Source organism: Vitis riparia, chromosome 7 (genome assembly GCF_004353265.1).
Source record: "Vitis riparia cultivar Riparia Gloire de Montpellier isolate 1030 chromosome 7, EGFV_Vit.rip_1.0, whole genome shotgun sequence".
NCBI classification, from domain to species: domain Eukaryota; kingdom Viridiplantae; phylum Streptophyta; class Magnoliopsida; order Vitales; family Vitaceae; genus Vitis; species Vitis riparia.
In genome coordinates this window covers 3,381,935-3,409,457 of record NC_048437.1, presented here as the reverse complement: position 1 = coordinate 3,409,457, position 27,523 = coordinate 3,381,935, and the positions used below count along the sequence as shown (strand labels likewise).

The window sequence follows — 27,523 nt, the reverse complement described above, 5'->3', positions numbered from 1 at the left end:
TAAAAAAAAAAACAATAATAATGAAAATATATTTGATAATAGTGTTTTTAAAAAACATATTTTAATTATTTTTTATAATTTTTTTGAGAAATAATTATAAAAAAATGATTAAAAATAAAATATTATATATAAAAATTATATTTTAAAATATTAAAAATAAGTTAAAAACATTTTAAATTTTAAAATTAATTTTTGTCTTATAAAAATTAAAAAAATTAATTTCAAATACTGTTTTCAAATATTATTTTTTAGAAATATTTTTGAAAATAATTAGACCCTTAACCTTTTGAAAGTCTGTCAATAATAAATTCTAATCAATAATATTTTATTTTATTTTATAAGGTAATATATAACATGAATTCCTATTTTATTTTATATTAATTTGATAATTTTAATAAAATATAAGCCATTTAATAGTATAAGAACAAAATGGAAACCATCCATGTGATGTCGTCCCTTGATCACCGCCCAATGTCTTCCTCTTCCTCACTATCATCCATTTCCATTTTTAATAATATAAATTAAGAAAAATTATAAGTAATATAATCACTACATTTCCTTTTTTAATAATATATATTAAAAATATTCTTAATCAACATCATCACATTTATTTTGACAGATGATAATGTTACGTTATCAAAACTTTTAAATTTAAAAATTAAAAGTACGAAAATATTTTGAAAACTTTTTGAATTGTATGTAAAGAATTAAATACATGACTTTGAAAATAGTTTTGAAAACGATATGTTTTGAGAGAGAGAGAAGGGCGTTAAAGAGCATGTGAGAGAGTGAGAGTGAGGTGTGTCCTTTACAGTCTGGAGTTACTCACTCTTACCAACCACCAATCTCCACCTCACCTCCCAACACCCGCCATTTTTAACGGATTTTCTCCCTCTTCATTTTTTTTTTTTTTTTCCCTCTTTTATCTTAATATTATTAATATTTCTTCAATTTTGTATTAACTCATCTATCTCATCATCATCGCTGTATACAATAAATAAATAAATAAACCCTACTTACTGTCTCTCTCTCTCTCTCTCTCTGTCTGCTTTCTCTCTCCTAAGTCTGGTTGTGGAGCTCTGATTCTAGGGTTTCGAGCGAACTCACTCAATGAATGGTTAGGGTTTTTTGTGCTCTCGGAGAAATGAACCTCACTCCCATTTTTTTAACTCTCTGGTGGGTTTTCTTTGCTGGAGTGGGTTCCGGCGTGGGAGTTCTCGTCGCCGGGGATGGGTCCGGCGATCTGCGATCGCTGCTGGAGTTCAAGAAAGGGATCGAGGTAGATCCCTTGGGAAAGGTGCTGAACTCGTGGAACCGGTCGGGAGCGGATCCGGAGAAGTGTCCTCGGGGCTGGCACGGCGTCGTGTGTGATGAATCTGAGTTGTCCGTGGTCGCCATTGTTCTCGACCGGCTTGGGCTGAAGGGGGAGCTCAAGTTCAATACTTTGCTTGGGCTGAAAATGCTGAGGAATCTGAGTCTCGCTGGGAACTTGTTCACCGGCAGGCTGGTTCCGGTGATGGGGTCGATGAGTTCTTTGGAGGTTTTGGATCTGTCTGGGAACCGTTTCTACGGGCCGATCCCGGCTCGAATCAGCGAGCTTTGGAATTTAAATTATGTGAATTTGTCCAATAATAATTTGAAGGGTGGATTTCCTGGTGGATTCCATAATCTTCAGCAGTTGAAAACTCTAGATTTGCATTCGAATGAGATCTCTGGCGATATCGGTACTCTGCTGTCGGAGTTTCGAAATGTTGAGTATGTTGACTTGAGTCACAATAAATTCTTTGGAGGAATTTCCGCTGGCAAGGAGAATGTTTCGAGCTTGGCGAACACTGTGCAATATGTGAATCTGAGTTACAATGACCTCAGCGGGGGTTTCTTTGATGATGAATCGATTGTTTTGTTCCGGAACTTGCAAGTTTTGGATTTGGGTAATAATCAGATTCGTGGGGAGCTCCCTTCATTTGGGTCATTGCCAAATCTCCAAGTTCTGAATCTAAGGAATAATCAGTTGTATGGGTCGATACCAAAAGGGTTGTTGGAGAGTTCCATGCCTTTAACAGAACTGGATCTCAGTGGCAATGGGTTTACAGGTAAACTATTGGCTGCACTTGATAGAGTTATTTGATCTGTGGATCAGAATTTACTTAGGAAGTGTTCTAAAAAACCTGCATTTTTTCTGGGTTACTCATTTGATAGTTTAAAGCTTGGAACTCTAATTCCCAATTACACTATTCTCTCTTTTTGACCATGCAGACATCCTTCAAATTTATAGATGATGTGTGTTCATATTGATCCATAGACCTGTGAGGGTCTTTTGCACCATCAATTAATAATAGCAACATTCTCTTCCACATAGCGGCTAACTATACCCCTATTCCTTTCTTCCTAAGGCCCTGTGGTAAATCTAGAAATTCTGATTGTGAAACATCTTCATCACCTGTTAATGCATTGGAACTCCTTAATAACTGGTGTCCACAAAGAAGTTGTCAATTTGCCTTTTTGCAGCTATTTTTATCTGTTACTGAAAGTATTAATTTCAGCCCAAGAGAGATCAGTGGAAGAATTCCGTAATCTGGGGAATTTTTTTGTTTGAAAATGAGGATTTGGTTTCGTGATAGCCAAATACAATTGGTGATCTGGATAATTGGATATTATGGATGTATGAGCTACAACCCATGGACCCCTGGAATAGCATGCCAATACTCCTCCCATGGTAGAATCTCACTAAGAAGAATTCTTGTGGATTTTTTAGAATCCTCACATGAATGATATTATCTTGAATTGAAGAATCATCATCAAATTCTATGTGCATGCATATCCAAAATCTTGGAAATTTGTCTTTTTTGTTGCTCTATGATTCCTTTTTTTTTTAATGTGTTAGTAGTTTGTTCTGTTTTCTGGTGAAAAAGTTTTTTTTTTCTTTAATTATTTAATAAATGTCCATAGTTTATGAAGTTTAGAATATAGATGTGAGCATTGAAGAAATTATAGCCTTTTCTTTCCTTCTTTTGATCGTTGAACCTAATTTGTTGTCTTCCAGGCTTCATTAATTGGTATAGTTATTATCAAATGTCAACTTGATGATGTTTTGATTTTAGAACTTATAAGTGTCAATGAAAAATTAAGGTGAAAGAAAACTGAAACCTTACCTTCTTGCAAGCCATGGGTAACTCTCAAGTTACAATTCTTAAGCTAATCATTCACACTTTGAATTGCATTTTCGAATAGCTTCAGCTGCTCAATGCAGTGGAAATAGAAGTAGTACTTCTGTGAGATTAATTTTGTGTTTAAGAATTATATTTTAGAAATCATCTTATTAAAAATAAGAATAACTTCGATATTTTTAAGATTTTAATTAAATAAAAGTTTGCTTTCAGATAAATTTAGGAAGTGCAGTGCCCACTGAAGAGTTACTTAGTTACTTATCAAAAAAAAACCTAAAGAGTTAATTAGTTAAATTTTTTTCGTGGGCGCACTAGAATTTTATCTTATGGTAAAATTTATCTGCTTCTGGTCAATGTCTGTTAAGCTGTCCTGAAGGAAAATGCAAGAGTTATTCTAGTATGATTATTGGGGTCTTAGATGACCAGTAAGATTTTATTTAAGATTTCAACATCCTCTGTGATACTTTTTCTCCAATAAAATGTTTCTGTTTCTTATTATTATTATTATTTTTAAAAAAAAAAAAGGAAAAAAAATTTGAATACAAGATTGTGTCATTGTGACTCCAGAATTTTGTGCACTGGTAGTTGCCTTCCCATATTTGTAAATTTCATTAGCTTCCTTGATTTACCATTTGTTAACTTCCTGGTTTAGTGTGACACAAGGATAAGCATATCCCATGTAAAGAATGAGTGAATCAATAAATGACATGACAATGGAAGAAATGCAGTTTAATTCCCCTTTTTGGAGGATAAATGACTACCTGAAAGGATACTAACCTTATTATTAATTAAATTTGTTTATATGTTTTTGTTTATCTTTGATGGATTCTTTTCATGTTCTTTTGGATGCTTAGGATGTTGTGGGGGGTTGATTTTAGGACAATATAGAGATGTATTAATAAGCCCCTAGCAAAAAAAGGGGTGTACCCCTCATTGTGAACTAAATGCATTGCTCAGGTTTCATTTTAACAGGAGTTTGGTGTGTTTGTTCTTTTCTTTTCTCAATTCATTTGAAAATTTTGGTGGTTGCTATTCTTTTTCCCCTTTGAGCAAACGTTCAACTTCATAATATATCTGAAATATCCAGTATATTTTTCCCTTTTGTATGTGTACAGGTCCAATTGATGAAATCAACTCTTCCAATCTGAATATTTTGAATCTTTCATCAAACGGGCTATCAGGTTCTTTGCCTTCTTCTTTAAGAAGATGTTTAACGGTGGATTTGAGCAGAAATATGATATCTGGTGACATATCCATTATGCAGAGTTGGGAAGCCACTTTGGAAGTTCTCGATTTGAGTTCGAACAAGTTGACTGGAAGCTTTCCAAACCTGACTTCTCAATTTGAGAGACTGACTACACTTAAACTTGGAAACAATTCTTTAGTAGGTATTCTGCCTTCTGGATTGGGAGCCTATTCAAGACTGTCTGCAGTTGATCTCAGTTCTAACAATCTTAATGGACCTATTCCAAGTAGTTTCTTCACTTCAACAACCTTGACAAGCCTGAATCTTTCAGGAAATAATTTTGTTGGGTCAATTCCTTTTCAAGGCTCGCATGAAAGTGAGTTATTAGTGCTACCTTCTTATCTGCCGCTAGAGTCTCTTGATCTCTCCCATAATTTCTTAACAGGCAACTTGCCTTCGGACATAGGTAACATGGGGAGGCTTAAATTGTTGAATCTTGCAAAGAACAGCTTATCTGGAGAGCTACCAAATGAAATAAGCAAACTTAGTGACCTGGAGTACCTTGATCTGTCAAGCAACAACTTTAAGGGTGAGATCCCTGATAAGATTCCATCAAGTGTCAAAGTGTTCAACGTGTCCCATAATGATCTATCCGGTCATGTTCCAGAAAACTTGAGAAGGTTCCCTATGACTTCATTTCGCCCTGGAAATGAGTTGCTAATCCTCCCAGAAGGCATGCCAGCAGAAAATACTATTCCTGGTCCAATTCATGACAGTGGAAACCATCATAGTTCAAAGGCTAGCATCAGAGTGGCAATCATTGTCGCCTCAGTTGGGGCTGCTGTGATGATTGCTTTTGTTTTACTGGCTTATTATCGAGCACAACTTCAAGATTTTCATGGAAGAAGTGGATTTAGTGGCCAAACTTCTGAGCGAGATGTTAAGTTGGGAAGGTTTACCCGGCCTTCCCTTTTCAAATTCCACACAAATGATGAACCTCCCGCAACTTCATTGAGCTTTTCTAATGATCATTTGCTAACTTCAAATTCAAGATCATTGTCTGGGCAGACTGAGCATGTAACTGAAATTATTGAGCATCCTTTACCTGGGGGAGCCTCAGCTAGTTCAGCATCTACAAATCCCAATGTGTTAGATAATCATCCCACAACATCTGGAAGGAAGTCCTCCCCAGGGTCCCCATTATCTTCATCACCTCGTTTTATTGAGGCAACTGAGCAACATGTGAGGTTGGATGTGTACTCTCCAGACCGGTTAGCTGGAGAACTGTTCTTCCTGGACGGTTCACTAGCATTCACTGCTGAGGAGTTATCTCGAGCTCCTGCAGAAGTTCTTGGCAGAAGCAGCCATGGTACTCTATACAAAGCTACTCTAGATAGTGGGCACATGTTGACTGTCAAATGGCTGCGGGTGGGTCTGGTCAAACATAAGAAAGAATTTGCTAAAGAAGTTAAAAGAATTGGCTCTATAAGACATCCAAATGTTGTTCCATTACGAGCATACTACTGGGGGCCCAGAGAACAAGAGAGGCTTGTCTTAGCAGATTACATTCAGGGGGATAGCTTGGCCTTGCATCTTTATGGTAAAAGCTTAAACTGATTTCTATTAGATATTTATTGTTTCACCATGTAAATTGTTTTATTCCCTGCTATATCAGTGAATTCATCTTGTCACTTTTCTATTTTTCTATGAATATCATCTAAATTCTATGCATGCATTATGATGAGTGGGTGTTATCTTGCTATTTCTTGACTGTGTTATGATTCTCTTGTATTATTTTTTCTTTGTTTTTCATAAGATCCTGTTATCATCTGAATTTTATACTTGCAATTTTAAAGAGTGGGTATCATCTTTGCTATTTCTTGACTGGTATGATCCTCTTCTGGTGTGTTTTTTTTTACCTGTTTTTTGTAACTTCCTGTACCAGTTGATAAGTAGTACATTTTCAGGTTATCAAATTTCATTAAAAACTCAAATTGCAGAACTTTGTCATTTTATGTCACTCTTCAATTCGCTATTATCTCCACTAAACAGTGATGCCCTCAAAAACAGTATTTTAGATCAGTGCACTGGTTGCCCTGTTTATGGCTTAATCTTTTCTTATTCCTTGTAATCATTAATCTTTTTCCTCTTATGGTTTATCATCCACAATTTCTCATACTCGTTCATCTTTTGCTCTTTGTGGTTTGTCTTTGACATATATATAAGAGGAGCACTTGGCAATTTTCTTGTTCTGCTAGGTGAGAAATTTTCTTGGGGAGAAGCTGACCATCCTTATGATACTTGGTCTATCCAGGAGATGACCTACTGTGAAATGACCTCTGATCATTTTCATTCAACTTAAATGTAAAGGACAAGGAATTTCCTTGGTCGCACAATTGAAGGCTCTAGCAGACAATATATATGATCTGTCATGTTTTGTCCTCTCTTGTTTCCTTCCAAACTATACCTATACAATCGGTCATGCCATGTCATGTCTAGTGTCGTTTTCTTTCAAACCATGACTATACAATTGGTCTTGTTTTTCTTCAGACTGCACCTATATGATCAGTTACATCATGTCTTTTCTTGTTTTCATTCATACCGTACTTGTACGATCAGTCATATCTAGTCATAATCCATAAAAGAACATAAAATGAAGCAGAGAAAATATTCAGATTTGGACATTTTCAGAAAGGATTTGGTTTTGGGAAAGTATGAAACTGTCAAATAGATGAAGAGCAGAGGAATAGATTAGAGCGAAGACTTGAGGTTTTTGCTCATCTATAATAAGAAAATATTATGCTTTTCAAATCCCATTTGATTACATAAATAATGTCCTCAATCTATACCATAGTATTTACTAGGAAACAAATGGAAGCAACTAAGGTAGATTCAAAATGTCGAGAATGAGTTCTTTTAGACAAGAGTAAAAAAAAATGAACCCGAGGCCCACCCCAATTCATAACTGTGCTAGGACATCTTTGGTGACTTTACAAGGATTTCTTCTTAGAAAATGAGAACCTTCCTAGTGAATTCATATGTGTGTATCTAGGGAGTGTAACAACAATTACATGCAAGTTTTGTTGGATATATTCCGTAACCCACACCATGGTGGTAGACTAACTTGAGAAGTTGATGGCAACTATGGCTTGTGTTAATTTCAGATCATTTGGATCAGTTTCAAGCAATTTTATTTGTTCATTTGGTTGAAGTTCAAATTTTGGGCTTTCATTTGACTGGCGAGGTGATAACACTCTTGGGTCTGTCTGTCTATCTATATGATGATTAGATTTCCACATTCCAAATGAGGTTTCTGGGTGCTGTGCTGCCTCACTCCCGCTCCAGCATTGTCTTTAACACATGTAGGTCATAGGCATCAGGTTTTATCACAAACAATAGGTGTATTATAGGCTCTGATAATATGGATGGTTGGGAATGGAAACATGTAGTAAAGTTGGCCCTGATATTGTTGGTTCTCAATGTATGGCTACTTTCTCTTCTCATCTGTTTGAGTCTGCTTTGGTTTTGGAGATATCACTATAATGTGAACGTTGACACCTTATCTAGGAGTGCCTAGAGGATAAAGGTTTTGCTAAGGGTTTGCAGTTAACATTGTCAGCTGCCTTTCATTTGGGGTCCAGAGGCAAATTTTGGACTGTGCAAAGGGGGTCCTCTGTCATTACCCTTAAATTCACAACCTAGTAAAAGGCAGGATTCAATTCCATGTTTCTATTTCAACCTCCTATTGGCTTTTATCTGCAAGCTGGCTGTCTCCTTCATCAACTGCTTTAGCATTTGTGATTGGACATTTTAGAATGCAGGCACAGTGGTAAACCTTAATTTTAAGTCCTAGTATTGAGTTTTAACTTGCAACAGGGGTGTGACAATAATTTAGCATTTTATGATAACAACTTGCACTCTCATTTCTCATAGTTTTTTACTATTTCATCAATATATATTTATATATATGTTTTGCAGAGACCACCCCTCGCAGATACTCCAAGTTATCCTTCAGTCAAAGGCTAAAACTTGCCGTGGATGTTGCTCAGTGTCTGTCATACCTTCATGATAGAGGCCTGCCCCATGGGAACCTGAAGCCAACGAATATACTCTTGGCAGGCCTTGATCTTCAAGCTCGCCTCACGGATTATGGTCTCCACCGCCTGATGACACCAGCTGGCATTGGCGAGCAGATTCTAAATTTGGGAGCACTTGGATACCGTGCTCCAGAACTTGCCATGGCAGGCAAACCAGTTCCATCATTCAAGGCTGATGTGTATGCATTTGGAGTCATCTTAATGGAGTTGTTAACCAGAAGAAGCGCGGGTGACATAATATCCGGGCAGTCGGGTGCTGTTGATCTTACAGATTGGGTTCGGTTGTGTGATCAAGAAGGGCGAGGTATGGATTGTTTTGATAGAGATATTGCAGATGGGGAGGAACCCTCAAAAGCAATGGATGAATTGCTTGCTGTATCGCTCAAGTGTATTCTACCTGTTAATGAGAGGCCTAACATCAGACAAGTCTATGACGATCTCTGTTCAATATCTATTTGAAATTTTTGTAAATGTGTCCTGGAATTAATTTTTTTCTTTCCTCGACCCCAATTGTTTTTTTCTTCTGTTTTTTTCTTTCCTCCTCTCTTCTCCTCCCTTCCTTAATTGGTTTCCAAGCCTTCCCCTTCGGGTTAATCATCTCATTTTTTTCCTGGAAAATTCTCATGTAAAGGGATAATCCATCATTGATTGATTGACAGCATTTGAGTTTGATCTTTAATCCAAAAGTATTGCCGTTCTTTGTGTTCTCATTAGCATCTATCTTGTTCGATATTTATCCTTCTTTGCTCTTATCATTTGCCACTTCTGAACTGCTCAAGAGAAGATGCGAATCATTCTTACAGTGACCCGGCGGAGAAGTAGTATTCAAAAGACGGTCAAGTCGGTTCCAACCAACGACTGATCAAAATATTGGAAATTGGTAGAATATTAGTGGTTGGATTTTATGAAAATATGGAAAGAAATCTGAATCTGAAAATATTTAGAATCACCTAATTATCTACAAATCATTTCAAGTGATTCCCTAGATTTATGGAAAGTATATGGGAAAGAGAAACAATTATAAAGAAAATCAAATATAATATTAAAATTGATAAGAAACATATTACTATAAAGGAATTAAAATAAATTAAATGAATTTGAATTCATATATAAAATTAATTTAATGATTTTATATTTCCTTTTTATTTTTCTTTTCTATTTTCTTTTTCCTTTTTTGTATTTTCTTTCAAATTTTTTAAGAACCAAACATACCCTGAATGTTTTGCCAAATTCTTTATTTTCCTAAGAAAACCGTTTCAAATAATAGAAAATGGTTTAACCATCGAAATTATTTTGAAACAAACTCTTAGTATTATAAAATATCCTTTTTGCATAAATCAAAATAAAAATGATAGGGGAAGTAACATTTTTTTTAACTTATTAAGTTTTCTTTTAAAGAGAGTCATTATAACATATTATATATAAATCATTCACATTTAATGAAATCAAGTAAAGACTTTAAAAATTCATATTTCTTATTAACACATATAGTATAATCATCAAATGCCATAAATTATATCATATTTTTTTCAATAAAACAACTTCAATAGTTGTATTATTATTTTTTAGAGTTTTTTCTTAATCAATTTTTATTTTACCAACATTTTTTGTTAAAATTTTCATATGATATATTTATTTTTTCCATAAAATCTCATCATTGATATTTTCATAACTTGTGATATTTTCATCCTTAGTTTTTGTTATTTTCTTTGTATTCAATTTCTTTTAATCATATAAAGGCGTTTTAAAGTCGTAAGATCCATTTAACTTAAAGTGGATAATAATTATTAAGTACCGAGTTATTACAGCTTGTATGTAAACCAAATATAAGACTCGAAGTAGGTATACTGAATTACCCCCAATATCGTGGAACATATCAAAGGTGTTTTATTTGCATTATGCATATAATAGGTTTTTCTTAATAATGTTCATGTGATAAGCAAAGAGAATCAGTGAATGGATAGTTTCATTAGTCGTCAACATATTGATTTTCGAGAACAAGTTAGTATTGAAGCCATCAAAGGCAATTGAATGAGAGGAGGATCCTGAAGAAGGATTTGTACCTAGTTTTTTAATTTTTAATCATAATTTTATTTAATTATATGATAAAATTACCAAAATTATTCTAATTTTTAATAAAAATATTTTATCCCAAACATAAAATTTGTCTGTCCATGTTGAACGTAAACTAGGTAGTAGCCACAGAGGCAGGGGTGACGGCGCAACCCTAATAAGATGAAATTCCGTTTAATCGTTTTCCTCCCATAATCGTTTTTAAGAGATTCGAAGATCAAAGCGATGAATACCCAGACTGAGAAACACCAGAAAAATGAAAACGAGAATTTTCCGGACCTTTTCCCTTCTCCTCCATGAAATGAAATTCGCTGCAAATATGAATTCAAATCCTGCGCTGTTCAATCTTCTTTCTCTCTCCTCCAAACGCTTCTCCTCTCTCTCTTCTTCACCGAACCCCATCATCGTCAACTACCTTATTCAAACATTTGGCTTCTCCCAAACCCTAGCCAACTCGATCTCAAACCGCTTCTGGTGGGCCAAATCCACAGAGAACCCCCAGTCTGTAATTCATTTTCTCAGGGACCTCGGATTCTCCGAAGCCCACATTCGAACTTCGGTCCGTGTTGCGCCCCAGATATTGTTCTCCGATATCGATAAGACCCTCAAACCAAAGGTCCAGTTCTTTCAGCAACTGGGTCTTGTGGGTGCCGACTTGGGTAAGTTCATTTCCAAGAATTCTAAGGTTTTGACTATTAGTTTGGAGAAAAAATTGGTACCCTGCATTGAAATTCTCAAGAAAACGCTCTCAGATGATGAAAACAATGGTGATTTGATTCGTGTTTTGCGGAGGTGCACTTGGGTCTTGTCCAGAAACCCTGAGTTGTTGCTTTCCAACATTGCGTTCCTGGAGAGCTGTGGGATTGTTGGGTCTCAGCTCTCAATGCTGTTGACGCGGCAGCCACGACTATTTGTTATAAAGCAATCCACTCTTAAGGACCTTGTTTCTCGGGCTGTAGACATGGGGTTTTCAATTGAATCGAGGATGTTGGTTTATGCTCTGTATACTATTAGCTGCCTGCGGGATGAGACTTTAAGGAAAAAGTTTGAATTGTTTCGAAGTTGGGGGTTTACAGAACAAGAATGCATCGAAATGTTCAGGAGGACACCAGGGTTGCTTAGGGCTTCCGAGGAGAAATTAAAGCTGGGAATGGAGTTTTTCATGAACACCATTAAGTTTGAAAAGACACTGTTAGTTCACAGGCCTACGATCTTGATGCTCAGCATGGAGGATCGGGTCATTCCTCGATACAGGGTTTTACAGATTCTGAAGTCAAAGAGGCTGTTGAAGAGGGAGCCGAGTTTTATTAATGTCTTGAGTTTGACAGATGAAGAATTTCTGGACAAGTTTATATCGAGGTTTGCAGATGATGCTGAGGAATTGTTGGTAGCTTACAAGGGTCATACTTTACAGGAAGTGGATGAATGAGGATCCAAATGGCATCTTCTATTCAATTTGGCTTAGCAAAATTTTTGTTTTTCTTTTTTGGGAGCCTTGGACTTCTGTGAGATTTAAACTGTACCTTCCATCTCCATCCTTTCCTGTGTTGAGATCACAGTGTTTGCTGGAAAAGCCTTTCAGAGAATGAACAGAAAGCTTTGGGAATGTGAAATATCTTTCATAATTCTCTAGAATGGACAGAATTTGCCGTTGAACCCATATCTGAAAACAGCATTCCATTTTGTACCAATGTTGATCACAAGTTGAATAACTGCAGAAGCTCAGGTATGATGCCTTTACTCTGATCCTGTTTTCTTTTATAAAGCATGCTCACGGTTATATAAATACATGATTCTTTGAATATGTCCATAGATGATAATGGTGTGCTTATGTGCCATTTTTATGAGGAATTTTATCAATATATAATCTAAATATGTTTGTGACTCTGGTTGCCAGAAAGTTATTACTCAGACAATGGATATATTGTAAATCTGTCTTCATCAAACCAGTCCCGTCGTGATTTACTCCATGGAAATTACTTGTAAAAAGATCTCTAACTGGGAAATATGTAGGTTTTATTAAGTTGCAGAGCCACGGGCATTAAAAAATGTCTCATTGATATTCAAATAGAGGTTCACCACTACGGTGGAAAGAATGGTGAAGACTTCTATCACATAAGAAGTTTATAGAGATCATGCTTTTCTTACTAGAGTGGTGCTCCAAATTCTAGCTCCTAGGAAATCGTTTGCCACCTTTCTAGGTATGGATAATATAATTTAGAGCACTGCTAGATAGGTTTAATTAGAGCAACAATTTATGAGGAATCTTTACTGTTCTTGGGGAACAAGGAGCCAAACACTGTCTCAATCATATTAGGAATAAAAGCATGGACAAATTGTAGAAATCGTCTCCACACTCCCATGTCTTAATTAGCCCCTAAACCCCTTCTTTTTTCTTTTTTTTTTTTTGAAGCAATGCCAACCCTAAGTTATGTCCAAATGTCAAACAAGCTGTTCTGTTAAAAAAATTTCATCTAAATGGATGGATAAACCTTTGTGACAAGCAAGTGAACAAATTGTATATATCCAAATAACATCATATAAAAACTTGTTCAAACACACACTAGCTTGTCACATGGATTTCTCTATCAAGTTTTTGATGTTAAATCTTAAGAGAATGACCTATTTGACATTTAAGTATAGTTTAAGATCGATATTGCTGCAAATGAAAAGGGCTAAATTGAGACACAAATGAAAGTACAGGGTGATTTTTGTTATTTACCCTAAAAACATCAACTAGGCAACCTATGTTGATAAAAATAAAATAAAAAAAGGGTCGATGACATACTGTTTAACCAATCAAGTGTTCTTCTTCTTCTTACAGATTGAGTTCAGTTGCATGATCAAGAAGGCTAAGGAATGGACTGTCTCATAGAAATGGGAAGATCCTCAAAAGCAATGGATGAATTGCTCGAGTGCATTCTTCCTGCTAGAGGTATAACATCAACAAAAGTTTTTGAGGTTCTCAATTCGATATCTGTTTTAAATCTAATTGCACACTGAAATTAATTTTTACTTTCCTAGATCTTTATGCTTTTCTTTTTGGGTCTTGCCTTTTTGGTACCATATCAAAAGTGTCACCCAATCTGAAACAACCACATCGCCAAAAACAGATCTCATTGCTTTGTACTTTGACAGTAATCTCATTGTTTTGTGTCTAGGTGTCATTACTTTGTACCTATGTCTCATTACTTTAACTTGTTTACGAATCTTTAGTCTGGTATGGTACCTATTAGGTCCAAGCATTTTGATAGTCTTTTTTTTTTTTTTTTCCTTCAGGTTTCTTTAGGGATGTGTTTGGTGTGTGAACAGAAATGGAAATAGGATAAGAATGGAGGTGAATTATAATATCTTGTAGAAGAAATGAATCAAGATCCTGTGAGAGTGGGATGTGGTTTCCATTTCCAAATAAATGAGAAATAGAATTGATTTCTCATTCTCATTCTCATTCTTTATTCTAACATTTCAAACATAGCCTAAAGGAATAATCCATCATTGATTGCTTTTGGAGTGTAGGTTTGAAATTGCCTTGGAAACTGTTACTATGGCCTCATTTGGTGTAGCTTCCTGTTTTTGGCTTTAGTTGGAAGCCGAAGGCAAAGTCAAAAGTCATAATTTTTTAAGAGTAATATTAATATTATAAAAGCTTTATTAAACATAAAAAAACTTCTTATAGAAGTCGAAATAAAACTGTTACAAGAAGTAGCATTTTCTTACCAACTCTTTTTTCAAGTCATAAACTCCTTAAACAAAATTAGTCAAACAAGCATAAAAGCTCTTATTGAGTTTTGAAAAAGGAGTTTTTGGCATTTCATAAGACAATCCAACCAGGGACTAAATAATGGACCAATAAGGCTAAATCTATCTTCATCTAATTATTTCAACAGGGACCCAAAAGAGATGATAGCAACGAGAAAACAATCATGTTAATATTCCAAGAAAGAATCCTTTACAAGACAGACAAAAGCCCTTTTAGGTTTATTCAAATGATGTGATATGGTGCAGGCTTCATTTTGAGGTGTCTCGAGTTGCAATCAGATTCATACCCAATGGCCCAAATTCTTCCACTTCCGCATCTTGCTTTTCATCTTCCTTACTCCTTTGTTCTTGTTCTTACTTTCTAGTTTTCTTGCTTCTTTTTCCTCTTTCTTCTTGCTTGATTCTTCCTGTGTCTTCTTCTCATTGCTTCTGGTTTCTTCTTTTTCTTTGCTTCCTTGATTGCTCTTTTGTTGGTTTTCCCTTTTCCCCTTGTTTGCCTCCTAGTTGCCTCTTCCTTTTGAGGTTCGCTGCTGCTACTTCATAGAATTTAGGCCACAGCCCCTTTTTATTGAGGCATGGTTAGGCTGCACATGGAGAGCCCCAAGCCCAATAAGAATGACAACTTTTTTCTTTTTCTTTTTTTTGCCCCTTTTTCTTTTTTAATGGAAGTACTTTTAATCGAATAAAAATTTGTTTTCACATTGTGATTGGGAAAATGCATAAATCTCTTTGTTTCTTCAAAATGTTAATAAATCACTCTAACTAGAAAGTTTTAAGACCTATGATCGACCTTACACTAAAAACGCTATATCCTTACTTGTAAAATTATTCCTTATTCTCGCTTCATTCCCTGTCTTAGATAAAACGGGGTAAGAATAATACGGATTCCTTGTTAGGGGAATAAATTCCCCATTTCCAACTATGAATTCCTATTAGTGTTTTTAATTTTATAATTCTATGTTTAATTTTTGTAATATAGTAATATATAATTGGGGTAGGGGACGGGATTTTAAAATTTTTTGTCTTGACCCCGATTGTTACTCTCCGTCCTCATCCCTAAATCTTATATGAGATTAGAAGCACACCCAAGACAAAATAATCAATGGAATTGACTTCAGCCTTTCGACCCACCTCAAAGGCACTCCAAGATACCATTATCATTGGGTTCACACATACTAATGAGTTTGTTTTGTACAAAGACAAATATAAACTTGAACAAACCATTGTTTTCATCAATTCTTTATCAAACCACCAAAATTATTCTAAAAAAGCCATTACCCTTGTCTTACGAGTAATTTTTTTAGCTTGCATATGAGTTTAATAACATAATAAAATAAAATAATAAAAAATATTTTGATACTATATTAAACTATAAATTAACAAAAAAAAACTTAAATTATGAAGTAATATAATACTCTAATAATATAACTCGAATCAATAATCTTGATAAACTAATTTATATTTTGTCTTCAATAAATAAACAAATTTGAAAAAAAAATAAAAGTCAAGACTTTCATAAAATATATTAATTCAAAATAAATAAATCCGAACAAAAAAAAGTCAAGATTTTCATAAAATATATTAATCTAAAATTTTGAATTGTGAAGAAACGCTCCCAACAATATATATCAAATCAATATAATGATAAATTAATTAATAATTAATGAGTAAAATCAACCAATTTGTAAACTCAATTGGATTACTTGACAATCCACTAGCCGGCCTTCAAGCACAACAATACAACATTGAAATCTAGACATGGGTGGCACATCTAGCAAAAGGTTTAGAAGAAAAAATCAACTTCATCCCTCAATATACAATCAATGGTCTATGTGATGTTGATGGAAAGTGGGGCCTTAAGAAGTCAAAGTAGCCTTAAGAACCAAAATTAACAACAATTTATCATTTTTAATTTGATTAAACAATTTATTTTTTCAATTACATCATGGGCATATAGTTGTTGACTTCAAGTGACTTCTCATTAATATATGCAAATAATAAATGTTCAAATGGCTTACAACACTATAATAGAGCATATATGCATGTTATTGACCAAATCTCATTCAACTTCTTTGTGTCCTTTTGTTATGACAATAGGAGCATTTTATATATGCTATCTTGGCCAGAAAATACCAAAAAGTTTGGCCTTAGCATTTGAGGGATTTTGAGAGTGTAGATATGAAATATATTTTTAAGAATGAATTAAATATAAAGTGTCGGTTAAATTTTTTATTAAAAAATAAAATGTATTAGGGTCTAACAATATCAGTATTAAGTTCAGGAATGAATCATTCAAATAATGATTTTTAAAATAAATTTATAAAATATAATGTTAAATATCATAAAAGTTTTGGTTTATATGTTTCTGTTAAAAATCAATTAATTTTCATATAAATTATTAAAATCATATCTAAGAAGCGATATCAAAGCCAAAAAAAAATAGCACAATAACTCTTTATAATTTCTCCAAAACTTTTAAAAATTCAATAAGATAAAATAAATTAACTTTTATTTATTTTTTATTATAAAATAAAATGTTGGTATTCATCAACACTAATTGGTGAGTTTTTGTGCATTTCATAATTTTCTCTTCATATATAAAACCTAAATTTGAGTGAAAAATATGGCATCTATTAATTGAAGTTGTCTTGGGTGATGAAAATCTTTTGCTTGGATGCTTTCTTTCAATAATATTCCACAATTCTTTTAAAAATTTCAATAATAAATTTTATACATGGACATGTCTCTTTTAACAAGATCATACAAAAGAAATAATTAATAGAACCCTAAGTTTGACCTAGAAACTTCCACCATTGTCAAACCCTAAACTTTGATCTTTCTAGATTCTATAATGTAGTTGTCATTTAAATAATTGGTAGAAAACCCATATTAAAAAAATACCATGTTTGTATCTTAATTAATGTTGAGACTTTAGTTTTTATTTTTATTATTTTATTATGGGGATTGGGGACATCAATTAAAATGAAGCCGTACTAGCATAGGTGAAGGTGGGTTGATATGAAGCCATTTGTCACCACCATGTTTAAAGGGTTTAGCTAGGGTTTTGGTATATAATTTTTTTCTAGGGTTCGAATAGTTTATACTATTCTTAGGTTTACATAAGCTAGCAAATCAAAATATATTCAAGTTTGAATGGCATAAGATACATCAAAGAAAGTCAACATGGAAATGGTATAAGTTAAGAAATATATATATTGTATTTCGACACGTTCATATAAAAATAATTATAAAATAAAAATTCTTTAAAAATAATTTAAATTTTATTTATTTACCAATTAAAAATAATACAATGGATTAAGATAGTATCTGAATAGTCAAAAGTAATACATTTGACCCAAAAAAAAGTATATAAATTGTTAATTATTTTTAGATAGGTGCTTAAAATTTATATTTTATAAATTTGAATTCTTATTTTATGTTTTTTATATGAGCCTATAAAAACACACTTTTTCTAATAATTTATTTTTAATTTTAAAAAATAAAAGTAGGGAACATATTTGTCTTTTAGCATGTCTAATTGTTCAAAATAATCTATTTTTAATTATAAAAAATAATTGATATTTGAATGATTATCTTTATTTACTTATATTAATCTAAAAAATAAAATAAAAAGACAAAAAAATAAAAAGAACATAGCCAAAAAGGAATATTTTTTGATAAGTATAGCCAAAAAGGAATATGAATGTGATATTTTTTGAGAATCTTGGGAGAGAAACAAAACCCATAAAGGAAACAGAGGAGAGGGCAAAGTGAAGCATATTTTGAGAGTGAATGCCAGCCACAACTCCACTTTGCCTTTTCACTCCCTTACAAGATACCTGGTCCATTGGTATAATATTCATAAACCCTATAAGTTTGATTAAAAACCCTAAACCCATCTTAAAATTTTGATTAATAAAAATACCATACAAGTAGTTTAGAGTTGATGGTTGGACCATGCAATATCAAATATGTACTAAATTCATCAAACAATCATGCGAAAAAGTATGAATGTGGATTAAAATTGATAGTTGGCAGTCATATATACTTTCTTTGATTAAAAACATTCATCATATTCATACTAGAGGTTAGTGGTTAATTGAGGGTACAAGTGTAATATAATATTATAATAATAATTAGTAATTAGTAATTAATAATTAATAACAATAATATTAAGTTAAATATTAATACCAGATAATAGTAATGATAAAAAAAAAAGAAGGGTAATTTTGATATTTTGGTATGATTCGCTTTACATATAGTTTCTCTTTTTTGGCTTCAAGATTCCACACAAAAACTTCTCATTAGCCAGTGTTTGTTTCTTTCCTTTTGTATCCATTCCCAACCGCCTTTCCACTCTTTATTTCCCTTCTTTTTATCCTCTCCTACCTCTCTCTCTTTCTCTCACGCCTTATAAACTCTCAACTCAAATTCCACTCTCACCCACTATAACACTTCTCTTTGTATCAACTTCGCTCTGCGCTATCTCCATGACAGGGAAAAGAGCTCAAAATAGCCCCGTCGGTAGCCCATCTTCCGACACTTCTTCTTCGAAGGAGCAAGACCGCTTCCTCCCCATCGCTAACGTGAGCCGGATCATGAAGAAATCGCTCCCGGCCAACGCAAAGATATCGAAAGAAGCCAAGGAGACCGTCCAGGAATGCGTGTCCGAGTTCATAAGCTTCATCACCGGCGAAGCCTCCGACAAATGCCAGCGCGAGAAGAGGAAAACCATCAATGGCGATGACCTGCTCTGGGCCATGACCATGCTCGGATTCGAAAACTACGTTGGGCCCTTGAAGGTTTACCTCAGCAAGTACAGAGAGACGGAAGGAGAAAAGAACAACGTCGTCGCTAGACATGAAGACCAGTCTGCTGTATTCAACTCAAACCAGATGAACAAAGCTAATAAATCTATTCCTATCAACCCAGATTTTCAAGGTTTTAATGGTGGGTTTTATTCACTTGGGCCACAAATGAATGGAGACGAAGCTGCAGCAGCCATGGGATATGGCGACAGCCTGGTGACTGGTGCTTTTAATAGGAGTAGAATCAGAGAAAATGATGGAAATGGTAATAGAATTATGGCAAGCTACTCATCCCCACAATGGAGTTGACCGGCGGTAGAGATTCTGAATAATCCAAGTACTAATATTATTATTATTATATATACACGTATATGTAAGTCTGGGTTTAATTTCTTTTGACTTTGTACAAGTATGATCCAAGTTCTGTAACAAAAACTATTATATATAATATCTCTTTTACTTATTAATTTGTCTGTTGACTTTACCAAATTAAATCTGATGAACGTGACCATTTTGTGTTGTTTGTTTGGTTTAAATCTATTCCATGGATTTCTATTTTACAAATGTCATTAAGGACTTTCAAAATACTTTTTCTAGAGGCTTCATTTCAATCATCTCTACAAGGTTTCAGCTAAATAAATCTAACCCTTATAAATATATGATGAAATTTTAAATATATGAAGATTAGATATATTTAATTGAAACCTCAAGGGAGATAAATGAAATTAACCATTTTTTCAATAAAGTTAATTTTTACATTATTTGTTTGAGCCGCCGTAGATCTTAGGTACTTGTTTAGTAATGGTTTTCGAGAATAGTATTTTGTTTTGAAAAACAAAAAATTAAGAAAACACATTTGAAAATCAAAAATTATTTTTTGTTTTCTGTTCTTGTTTTTATATAATATCTTTTAGTTGTTCTTTTATTGTTTCACTTGCTTTTTTTTTAACTTATTTTAAAAAATAATTGTACACCTCCGAATATTCTAGTTTTAGATTAGTGTGATCGGTTTCGATATCTCAATTAATTGAATCTCTCGCTCTAGGTATTATTTCGAGATGTTTCGTATATGAGTTTCTTCAAACAAAGCTTCTTGTTATTGATTCGATAATTCCTATAAGGCATGATCAATGATAATTAATTATTGGAGATAGATAGACCGATAAAATAGCAACAGTCACATATACTATTTTTAATCAATAAGGGTAAAATGTAATATGTGTTTATGTAGCTATTAGTCAAAACGCATCTTCTAAACATGTAAAATAATTAAATATAAAACACTATATATAAAAATTATTTTAAAATATTAAAAATAGATTAAAAACATTTTAAGTTTCTGACAAAACTTTTATTTTACAAAATATTAAAAAATAATGATTAAAAACTATTTTTCATAACCATTTTTAAAAATAGTTACCAAACAAATTCTATACTTTTCCTACTCATAAAATAAAATTAGTTTTTTTAAAACTATTTTTATATCCTACGTGGAATCCACGGTGTGATCGGTGGGTACAAGTGAACCACTCGTTTTAAGGTATCAAAAAACCCGTTATCCTTTTGAGTATTATATGCATGCGCACCTCACCGAAAATGAAAGATTTTGGACAAAAAGAAGTAAAATGGTCCCCCATCAAAGATTTTAGGGCATGAGGTATCTAAATAAAAGCAATGCTTTATGCAAAAAGATTATATTTCTATCTCGATCATATTAGTAATATCTAATTATTTTATCTATACCATGATCCAATCCACATTATATTATAAATATTAATTATAGTGATTGTTTTTATTATATTATTGATATTATAGTTTTTTTCCTCAATTTTTAGTTATACTTTTGTCTTTTTTGGTCACATTAAATTGTATCCCATTCCCTTTCTTTATGTTTTGATCGTAGCGTTAATTTCATTCCCATGGAATTTCACCTATAAAACTTCTTCAAAAAATAAATTTTATTATTACTAATAATAATAATAATTTTAGAAAAAAGTAAAATGGTACACAATATAATATAATTAAAGTTGACATTTAAAAAAAATTGAAAGCATATAAATGATAATATTGGCATATATAATAATATAAATTAAAATCATTAAATTAGATTCAAGAAAGGGTTAAATTACTTAAACTTTTGATCCAAATCAGACTCAAAATAAATTCAAAACAAGAAAACTTGATCCATGAACAAGATTATTTAATTAAAAGTATGAAATAATTTGACCCCTTTTTAAGATTAAAATTATCCTCCATTAATTTTTTTTTTACATATTTTATTTGAAAAAAAAGAAGGTATTTTCATCCTTTAGGATATATTTATAATTAAAATTATAAATATTTTGGACTTTTGGATAACAAAATAAGTAGATTTATTTCTTTTTTCTTATTGATTGTTAAAAGTTTATCCAATTTATTTTTTACAGAATAAAAATGTGTATAAAATTATAAATATATTTTTTCTCATCATTCTGAGCTGGATGAAATTATTTGACGGTTGTTTGTTCTCCATCATTTCAATTTTTATTTTTTCAAAATTTCCGATTCCCACCTCTCACTCTGTCCGCTCTTCCATGGACGCGCCTCTACATTCCCTGCAAACCCTCGAATCCAGTGTTTGCGGCTCCACCGAAGAATCCAACGACGCTGACCTTGTTGACACAATCTCCGTCGATTCCTTCATCTCTCATGCAAACCCAACGGTCCAATTTCCTCCTCCTACCTCGGCTTCCACCACCACCGCTTCGAAGCTTATCAACAGGAAGAAGAAGAAGAAAAGAGCCCTCGTTGACGTCTCTGCGCCGTCGCCATCTTCGTCGTCATCATCGTATTCAACGTATGTGCGCGTGGGAAACAAGCGCCGAAACCCTAGAATTTTGATGGGTTTGAATCGTCGCAGCGAGAGCGAGGCGGAGGCGATTGCTCTTCCGCTGGGAATGTCGATTGCGGCCATTGTTTCTCAGGTTTGGGGAATTTTTACTTTCTTCTTTGTGTTTGATTCTTATGGCATTTTAATATTTTTATGAGAAAGTTTCGATTTTGATTATTAATGCCGGGGTTGATTCTTGGTGGTAATTGGAATTTCTTCGAATTTTCTCAGGAAAGTTTTTATTTTGTTGATTAATTTCTTATAGTTTGTTGGTTCTGATGTGCTGTTGTTGAAGCGGATTTGTTGAATATATGTGTAGAACTAGGATTGCAGTGGGCGTTGTGTAGAATTATCTGTATCAGACTAGAATAACTGTATTTGGAAAGAAAGAACAATTAGGATTTAGGGATAATGAAAGTTCCACCGAAAAGGTAGAGTCCCATGCAGTTAAGCTTGATATTCTTTGTCAACTTTGGACGTTCATAGTTGTAATGCACTTAGTGTGCTTTTTAAGAACTTTAGTAAAGGGGTCCATCTTTAGTGGAGATTCAACCTCAAAAAAGAGGTTTAATAACTAAATTGAAATTATCTTTAAAAAAAAAATACAAATGAAAAAATGAAAAAAAATAAATAAACAAATAATCAAAAAATAAAAATAAAAAGATCAATTGCTGTTTGGGGTGCTAATTTTGATGATTTTGTTCATGGGCATAATGGCATTTGTATCCAGTGTACAATTGGGGTATTTGACTCATTATGGTAAGTTATGGATCCATGGACGTATGCCCAAATATTGTGAGAATTAAGCTAAGGCTCTATTTGGACTAGTTTGGTATGGTGGATTTGATATTTTCAATTCCACTCAATCAGTTTGCTGGGGAGTGTTTTTGTAAGTTGATATTAGGTGGTTCATTGATATCTGAGTCTTCTGTATCTCAAGTCCCACAAAAGAACATAAAAACATAATAAAGCTGCAGATTTTAACTTCTTTGGTTCTCTTAAAGTTTGTAGCTTTTCCATGAAATGGTTGAACCTTGTATTCTGTTCTATATGCATGAGAATTTGTGTATCTCCATGTAGTTTCATTGCTTTTATGATTTTGTGCCAAGATTCTCCTTTTTAATTTTTTTTTTTTTTTTTTTTTTTTTGTTCCCATGAATTTATTAGTCTTATGTTTCCTTGAGACTTAATTTATGCTTTTGGATTTTTTTTGAAGAATGAGAGAGCATGTCTTAAATCTCATGTATATGGAGATCATCTCAGACCTTCAGTGTTTAAAAGTGGCTAGGGAATAAGGGCAGTAAAGAGCTTGAGGCCTATGCCTTTACACTTTCCAAATCTACACATTTTTCTTGAGTCTAATGGGGGATGCTGTGAGGCATTGCTGTCTTGGCTTCAAACAGTTTTTGAAACTCTATCAAACATTTGACTCTTTCTAAGTAACTCATGTTATATGTTTATGCTGAGAAGTTCTTGTAAGAGAAAATAGTTGCGTTTTCTTCTGCAGTTACCTTAATTAAATTCAGCATTTGTTGGTTGATAATGTGGATGTGTTCTTTCTTGATTTTAGATTCTGGAAAGAAAAGATGAAGCAGGGGAAAGGATGTCTGTTGATCATCTTTCAATGGTATTCTTCTGATCCTTCTCTAAGATCTGTACTTTGGAATCTTGCTTTCCACAAATGGGTATACGCAGCCATTGGTGACTGTCCATCAACCAGCTCTTGATTTGGCAACCAAATGTTAAGCATATTTAATTCTTGAATGTTCCAATGGGATCTTGCAAATCTACTGCTACCCCGTGAGATTAGATGATTGAAATCACCCAGCTGGCAGTTTTTTCAGCTGTTGATCATCCAGTTGTTGCTCCATTTGGATTGATGTATTATCGGCACATTGAGAGGTGAAGCCCACCAGTAATGGTGGGTGTCACAACCTTTGTGTATTTCCTCCACGCATTCTTGTCAGCTGGTGTTTGTTTCTGTGGAAGTTAGAATTATGGGATATTGACTATTTGAATGTATATGTTCGCAGATCTGCACTATGGCTGTCAGAGAATCTTTAGCCAATGTAAGCTAGATCCTAAACTGCTGAATCATCTGTTAACTTTGGTTTTCCAAGTTTACTTTTTGTTGTTCATATCAATATCTCATGAATTGAAGGTCTTAAACCGATGAATATATCTTTTGTTTCAAATATGTGCCAACAGGTTTTTGGAGACAAGTTTGATTGTTTTGTGAGGAACTTTGAGAAATCATTTGGGAGCACCTTGAGGACCCTTAGATTGATTAATGAATCACCTCTGAACAAGGTAGGAGGTCACTTGAGCCACTTTAATATGCAAAATTCTGGTTCAGATTTGAATCTACCTGTGCCTCTCAACAGAGGAGATACAATAAGTAGTTCCAGCATAAGTGATCATCACTCATCTATGGGTTTGCACCCTGTTGCAACTTTGGAATGCTTGAACACTCTTGAGGAAAGGCAAGAGAGTATACAAACAGATTCTGCAAACAGGGAGCTTACTGTTCATGGACAAATAAGCCAACAACTGGCATGTGTTTCTTCAAGCAGTCTAGGCTCTGTAATGAACCGGTCCACGGTTAGCACTTTCGAGAAATCTGTAGTTGAGCAAGCCCGTTCTAATGACCTCAAAGCACTTGAGCTTAGTCTTAGCATGAAAAAGATGAAACTGAAAGAAACACAGCTTGCTCTCAACTCTGATTCATATCTTCTGGAAAGGATGAAATTCTCTATGGGTATCTCAAAGGCATCCTTCAAAGCTGAAAAATTCAAGAACCAATTAGAAGACACAAAACATGTGGAGCTGCTTAGGAAGTGCATAGACTGTCTTGTTGCAGGTCTGCTTATCATGTCAGGATCTCTTGTATATGGAGCATATATTTATTCGTACAAAAGGATCACTGAAGCTACAGAAACCTGTACAGCTTCTCACAAGGCAAGAGCAATTTCTTCTTATTGGCTTTCGCTGATTAAATAATTTCCCAAGATTTGAGCATTATTGTTGGTTAGCTTCTTTTTGAAGTAATTTATGAATGTGCTCTGCATTATGATTTATTAGTTAGATCAAAATATTTAAATTACATTTGACGGTATGGTTCTAATTGTTCAACAATTCACCCTTTCCAAGACTGCAGTTATGGAAGTGTTTCCTTTACTGGACTGGAAGGACTATCCAATTCATGCTTCTTTTGGTTTGTGCTCATAGTAGAGTTTGTATATAATATAGTTTCAGGCACGACAATTGTTGGGGCATGTGTAGGAAAACTTTTTGCACAAATACAGTCCTCCTTATGCCTTGCAGATGTCCTTTTTCAACTTCTAACGGCAGGATCACGTTTTAACTTTAAGTATAAAACAAGGTTTTGGGTGTTGATCCTTGTCTTTGATTCTATTAAGCTAGCAATTGACCTTTTTTAGGTAATGGTGGCCAAGAATGTATCCTTAGCTGCAGCCTTGTATTTGGATTGCACATTTCAATAAATTGGGGGAAATAAACATAGTGGTGAGGTTTGAACTCATGATATCCTGCCAACCAAGCCTCTGATAACATGTTCGGCTGCTAATGAAACTTAAAACTTTAAACCATTAGATAAGGGTGGGCCAAGAATGTATATTGAGCTGATTTGTGCAAAAGATCCTAGTAGATTTAAAGCTGCTGTAAATATAGATAGAATGCAAAAATTACCAAAATTGATAAACAAAATTTTCATTCAAACTTTTTCCTGGTGGCTAACGAATTCTACTGTTGTTTGGATGCTTGTTTGTTATATGTCTCTAGGTCACTGAGCACATACACCATCCATGATGGATAGTTCATAGGCTATATTTCCTCTTTGAGTTATTTTTTGGTGTATTGGAAATGCTTAATGATGCTTTTATTATGTCTCAGGAGTTCAAGTCTTGGTGGATCCCAAAGCCAATGGCATCTTTGAATTCAGGGCTCTACATACTCAGGTGTCAGGTTCAAGTTGTGAGCCGAATGATGTTTGGCATCTTTATGATTGTTGCTATTGCTTATTTACTTCTCCAACGCTCAGCAAGTTCAAAACAGACAATGCCGGTTACTTTCATAGTCTTGCTGTTAGGAGTTGTCTGTGGTGTTGCTGGCAAGTTTTGTGTCGACACATTGGGGGGTAGTGGATATCACTGGCTATTGTATTGGGAGGCTCTATGCTTGCTGCATTTCTTTTCAAATATATGTACTTCGGCTTTGTTTCTTCTTCTCCATGGTCCCATCACTGTGTCCCAAGGGGCAAAAGGCAACACAATGATTCCATACTGGATCCGTAGAACTCTCTTCTATGCTGCTATACTTCTATTCCTACCGCTGTTATGTGGTCTCATGCCTTTTGCAAGCCCTGGTGAATGGAAAGATCGTTTCTTGTTACTGCTTGCTGATTCTCTTTCAAATATAGATGACTGAAGCTGAGAAGAGCCCATGCATTTTGCATCTATTGAAGGTTACTGTTTTGCCCTTGGAGTCACGTAACTTAGCCCCAACTCTTTGTCAAGCTGTCTGTCTTATGTACTCTGCTGAAGTTGGCTTGGCTGCTTGATTTATTCTATCAGTTATGGTGAAGCCCCTTTTCTTCTTTTGGCATATTGAAAGGCTTAGGTCTTATTTGGTCTGTCATCACCATCAAGTTGTTGTACTATATTAGTAAAACTTATGCATAATTATTCAAGTTTGGTGTTTTAATTAAATGATTTTGTTTCTGTGTTGAGATTTGAGGGGCTGGATAAATTGGCATCACATGCTGATTACTGATGGAAGGAAACTGCGGTGCCAAGCTGCACGGCATAAAACCAAAGAACTACACAAGTTTTCAGTTGATTGTGAACAATATTGGTTTTCTACCATTTCATGATATTTATAGTACATGTGTTTCTATTAAAGTGGTTTTAGTGGAAGTGTTATGTTTTTATAAGAATTATCTATCACGCTTTTTTTTATAAAATATTATAGGTGTTATTTTTATAAAACATTATAAATGTTTTTTTAATACTATAAATGATTTTTTATATTGAAAAAAAAATTCTAAAAAACTTAATTGAAAAAATATATATTTTTTAGATTAACAGTAATTTTTTAAAATCATTGTAAAAGGCACTTATTAATAGTATTTTTTTTAGAATCATTGTCAAATAGATTTTTAAGTACATTTGATAGTTATTTTAAAAAATATTTTTAATTTTTTTAACACTTAAAAATTTTTATATTTCAAATATTAAAAAAAATATATATATTAAAAGAGCTAAAAACGGTTTCTATAATCACCATCAAACATATTTTAAAAGCCGTTTGACAATGATTTTAGGAAGTGTTTTTAACATTTTTAATACTTCAATTTTTTTATCATTCAAGTATTTGAATGACTATAAATTTTTCTAGAATTACTACCAAATACACTCTTAATTCCCTTCTTAAAATCAATTTAATCCATGATTTGGAACTATATATGTCAATCTAAAGTTTCTCAAACCCTAGAAGCAATAGGACAGCCTCTCAAACAGTAAAAGTAATATTTGAAGGTTGAACGC

The 27,523-nt window shown here is 33.6% G+C and overlaps 4 protein-coding genes across 6 annotated transcripts; all 4 read left to right on the top strand.

Annotated features, from left to right (window-relative positions):
- The first annotated feature begins 1,016 nt into the window (after positions 1-1,016).
- Positions 1,017-9,163, top strand: LOC117918529 (probable inactive receptor kinase At5g10020). The gene is made up of 3 exons (XM_034835250.1): positions 1,017-2,093; positions 4,283-5,953; positions 8,332-9,163. Exons 1-3 carry the CDS (start codon positions 1,115-1,117, stop codon positions 8,907-8,909), a joined length of 3,228 nt encoding a protein of 1,075 aa, XP_034691141.1. The 5' UTR covers positions 1,017-1,114; the 3' UTR covers positions 8,910-9,163.
- A 1,499-nt stretch (positions 9,164-10,662) lies between these two features.
- On the top strand, positions 10,663-14,636 carry LOC117917582 (transcription termination factor MTERF5, chloroplastic). Of its 3 annotated transcripts, none has more exons than XM_034833900.1 (3): positions 10,663-12,249; positions 13,348-13,458; positions 14,411-14,636. In XM_034833900.1, the coding sequence occupies exon 1, from the start codon at positions 10,780-10,782 to the stop codon at positions 11,950-11,952; it is 1,173 nt and encodes a 390-aa protein (XP_034689791.1). In that variant the 5' UTR covers positions 10,663-10,779; the 3' UTR covers positions 11,953-12,249; positions 13,348-13,458; positions 14,411-14,636. The 3 variants fall into 3 exon arrangements, with proteins under 3 accessions (XP_034689791.1, XP_034689790.1, XP_034689789.1); XM_034833899.1 differs by lacking the exon at positions 14,411-14,636 and adding an exon at positions 13,803-14,038; XM_034833898.1 differs by lacking the exon at positions 14,411-14,636 and having other exon boundaries at positions 13,348-13,541.
- A 4,036-nt stretch (positions 14,637-18,672) lies between these two features.
- Positions 18,673-19,557, top strand: LOC117919070 (nuclear transcription factor Y subunit B-1-like). The gene has a single exon (XM_034836113.1). It carries the CDS (start codon positions 18,773-18,775, stop codon positions 19,397-19,399), a length of 627 nt encoding a protein of 208 aa, XP_034692004.1. The 5' UTR covers positions 18,673-18,772; the 3' UTR covers positions 19,400-19,557.
- Positions 19,558-21,611: 2,054 nt separating this feature from the next.
- Positions 21,612-26,706, top strand: LOC117919235 (protein CPR-5). The gene is made up of 5 exons (XM_034836366.1): positions 21,612-22,053; positions 23,530-23,586; positions 23,993-24,028; positions 24,168-24,917; positions 25,872-26,706. Exons 1-5 carry the CDS (start codon positions 21,664-21,666, stop codon positions 26,403-26,405), a joined length of 1,767 nt encoding a protein of 588 aa, XP_034692257.1. The 5' UTR covers positions 21,612-21,663; the 3' UTR covers positions 26,406-26,706.
- Positions 26,707-27,523: the final 817 nt, after the last annotated feature.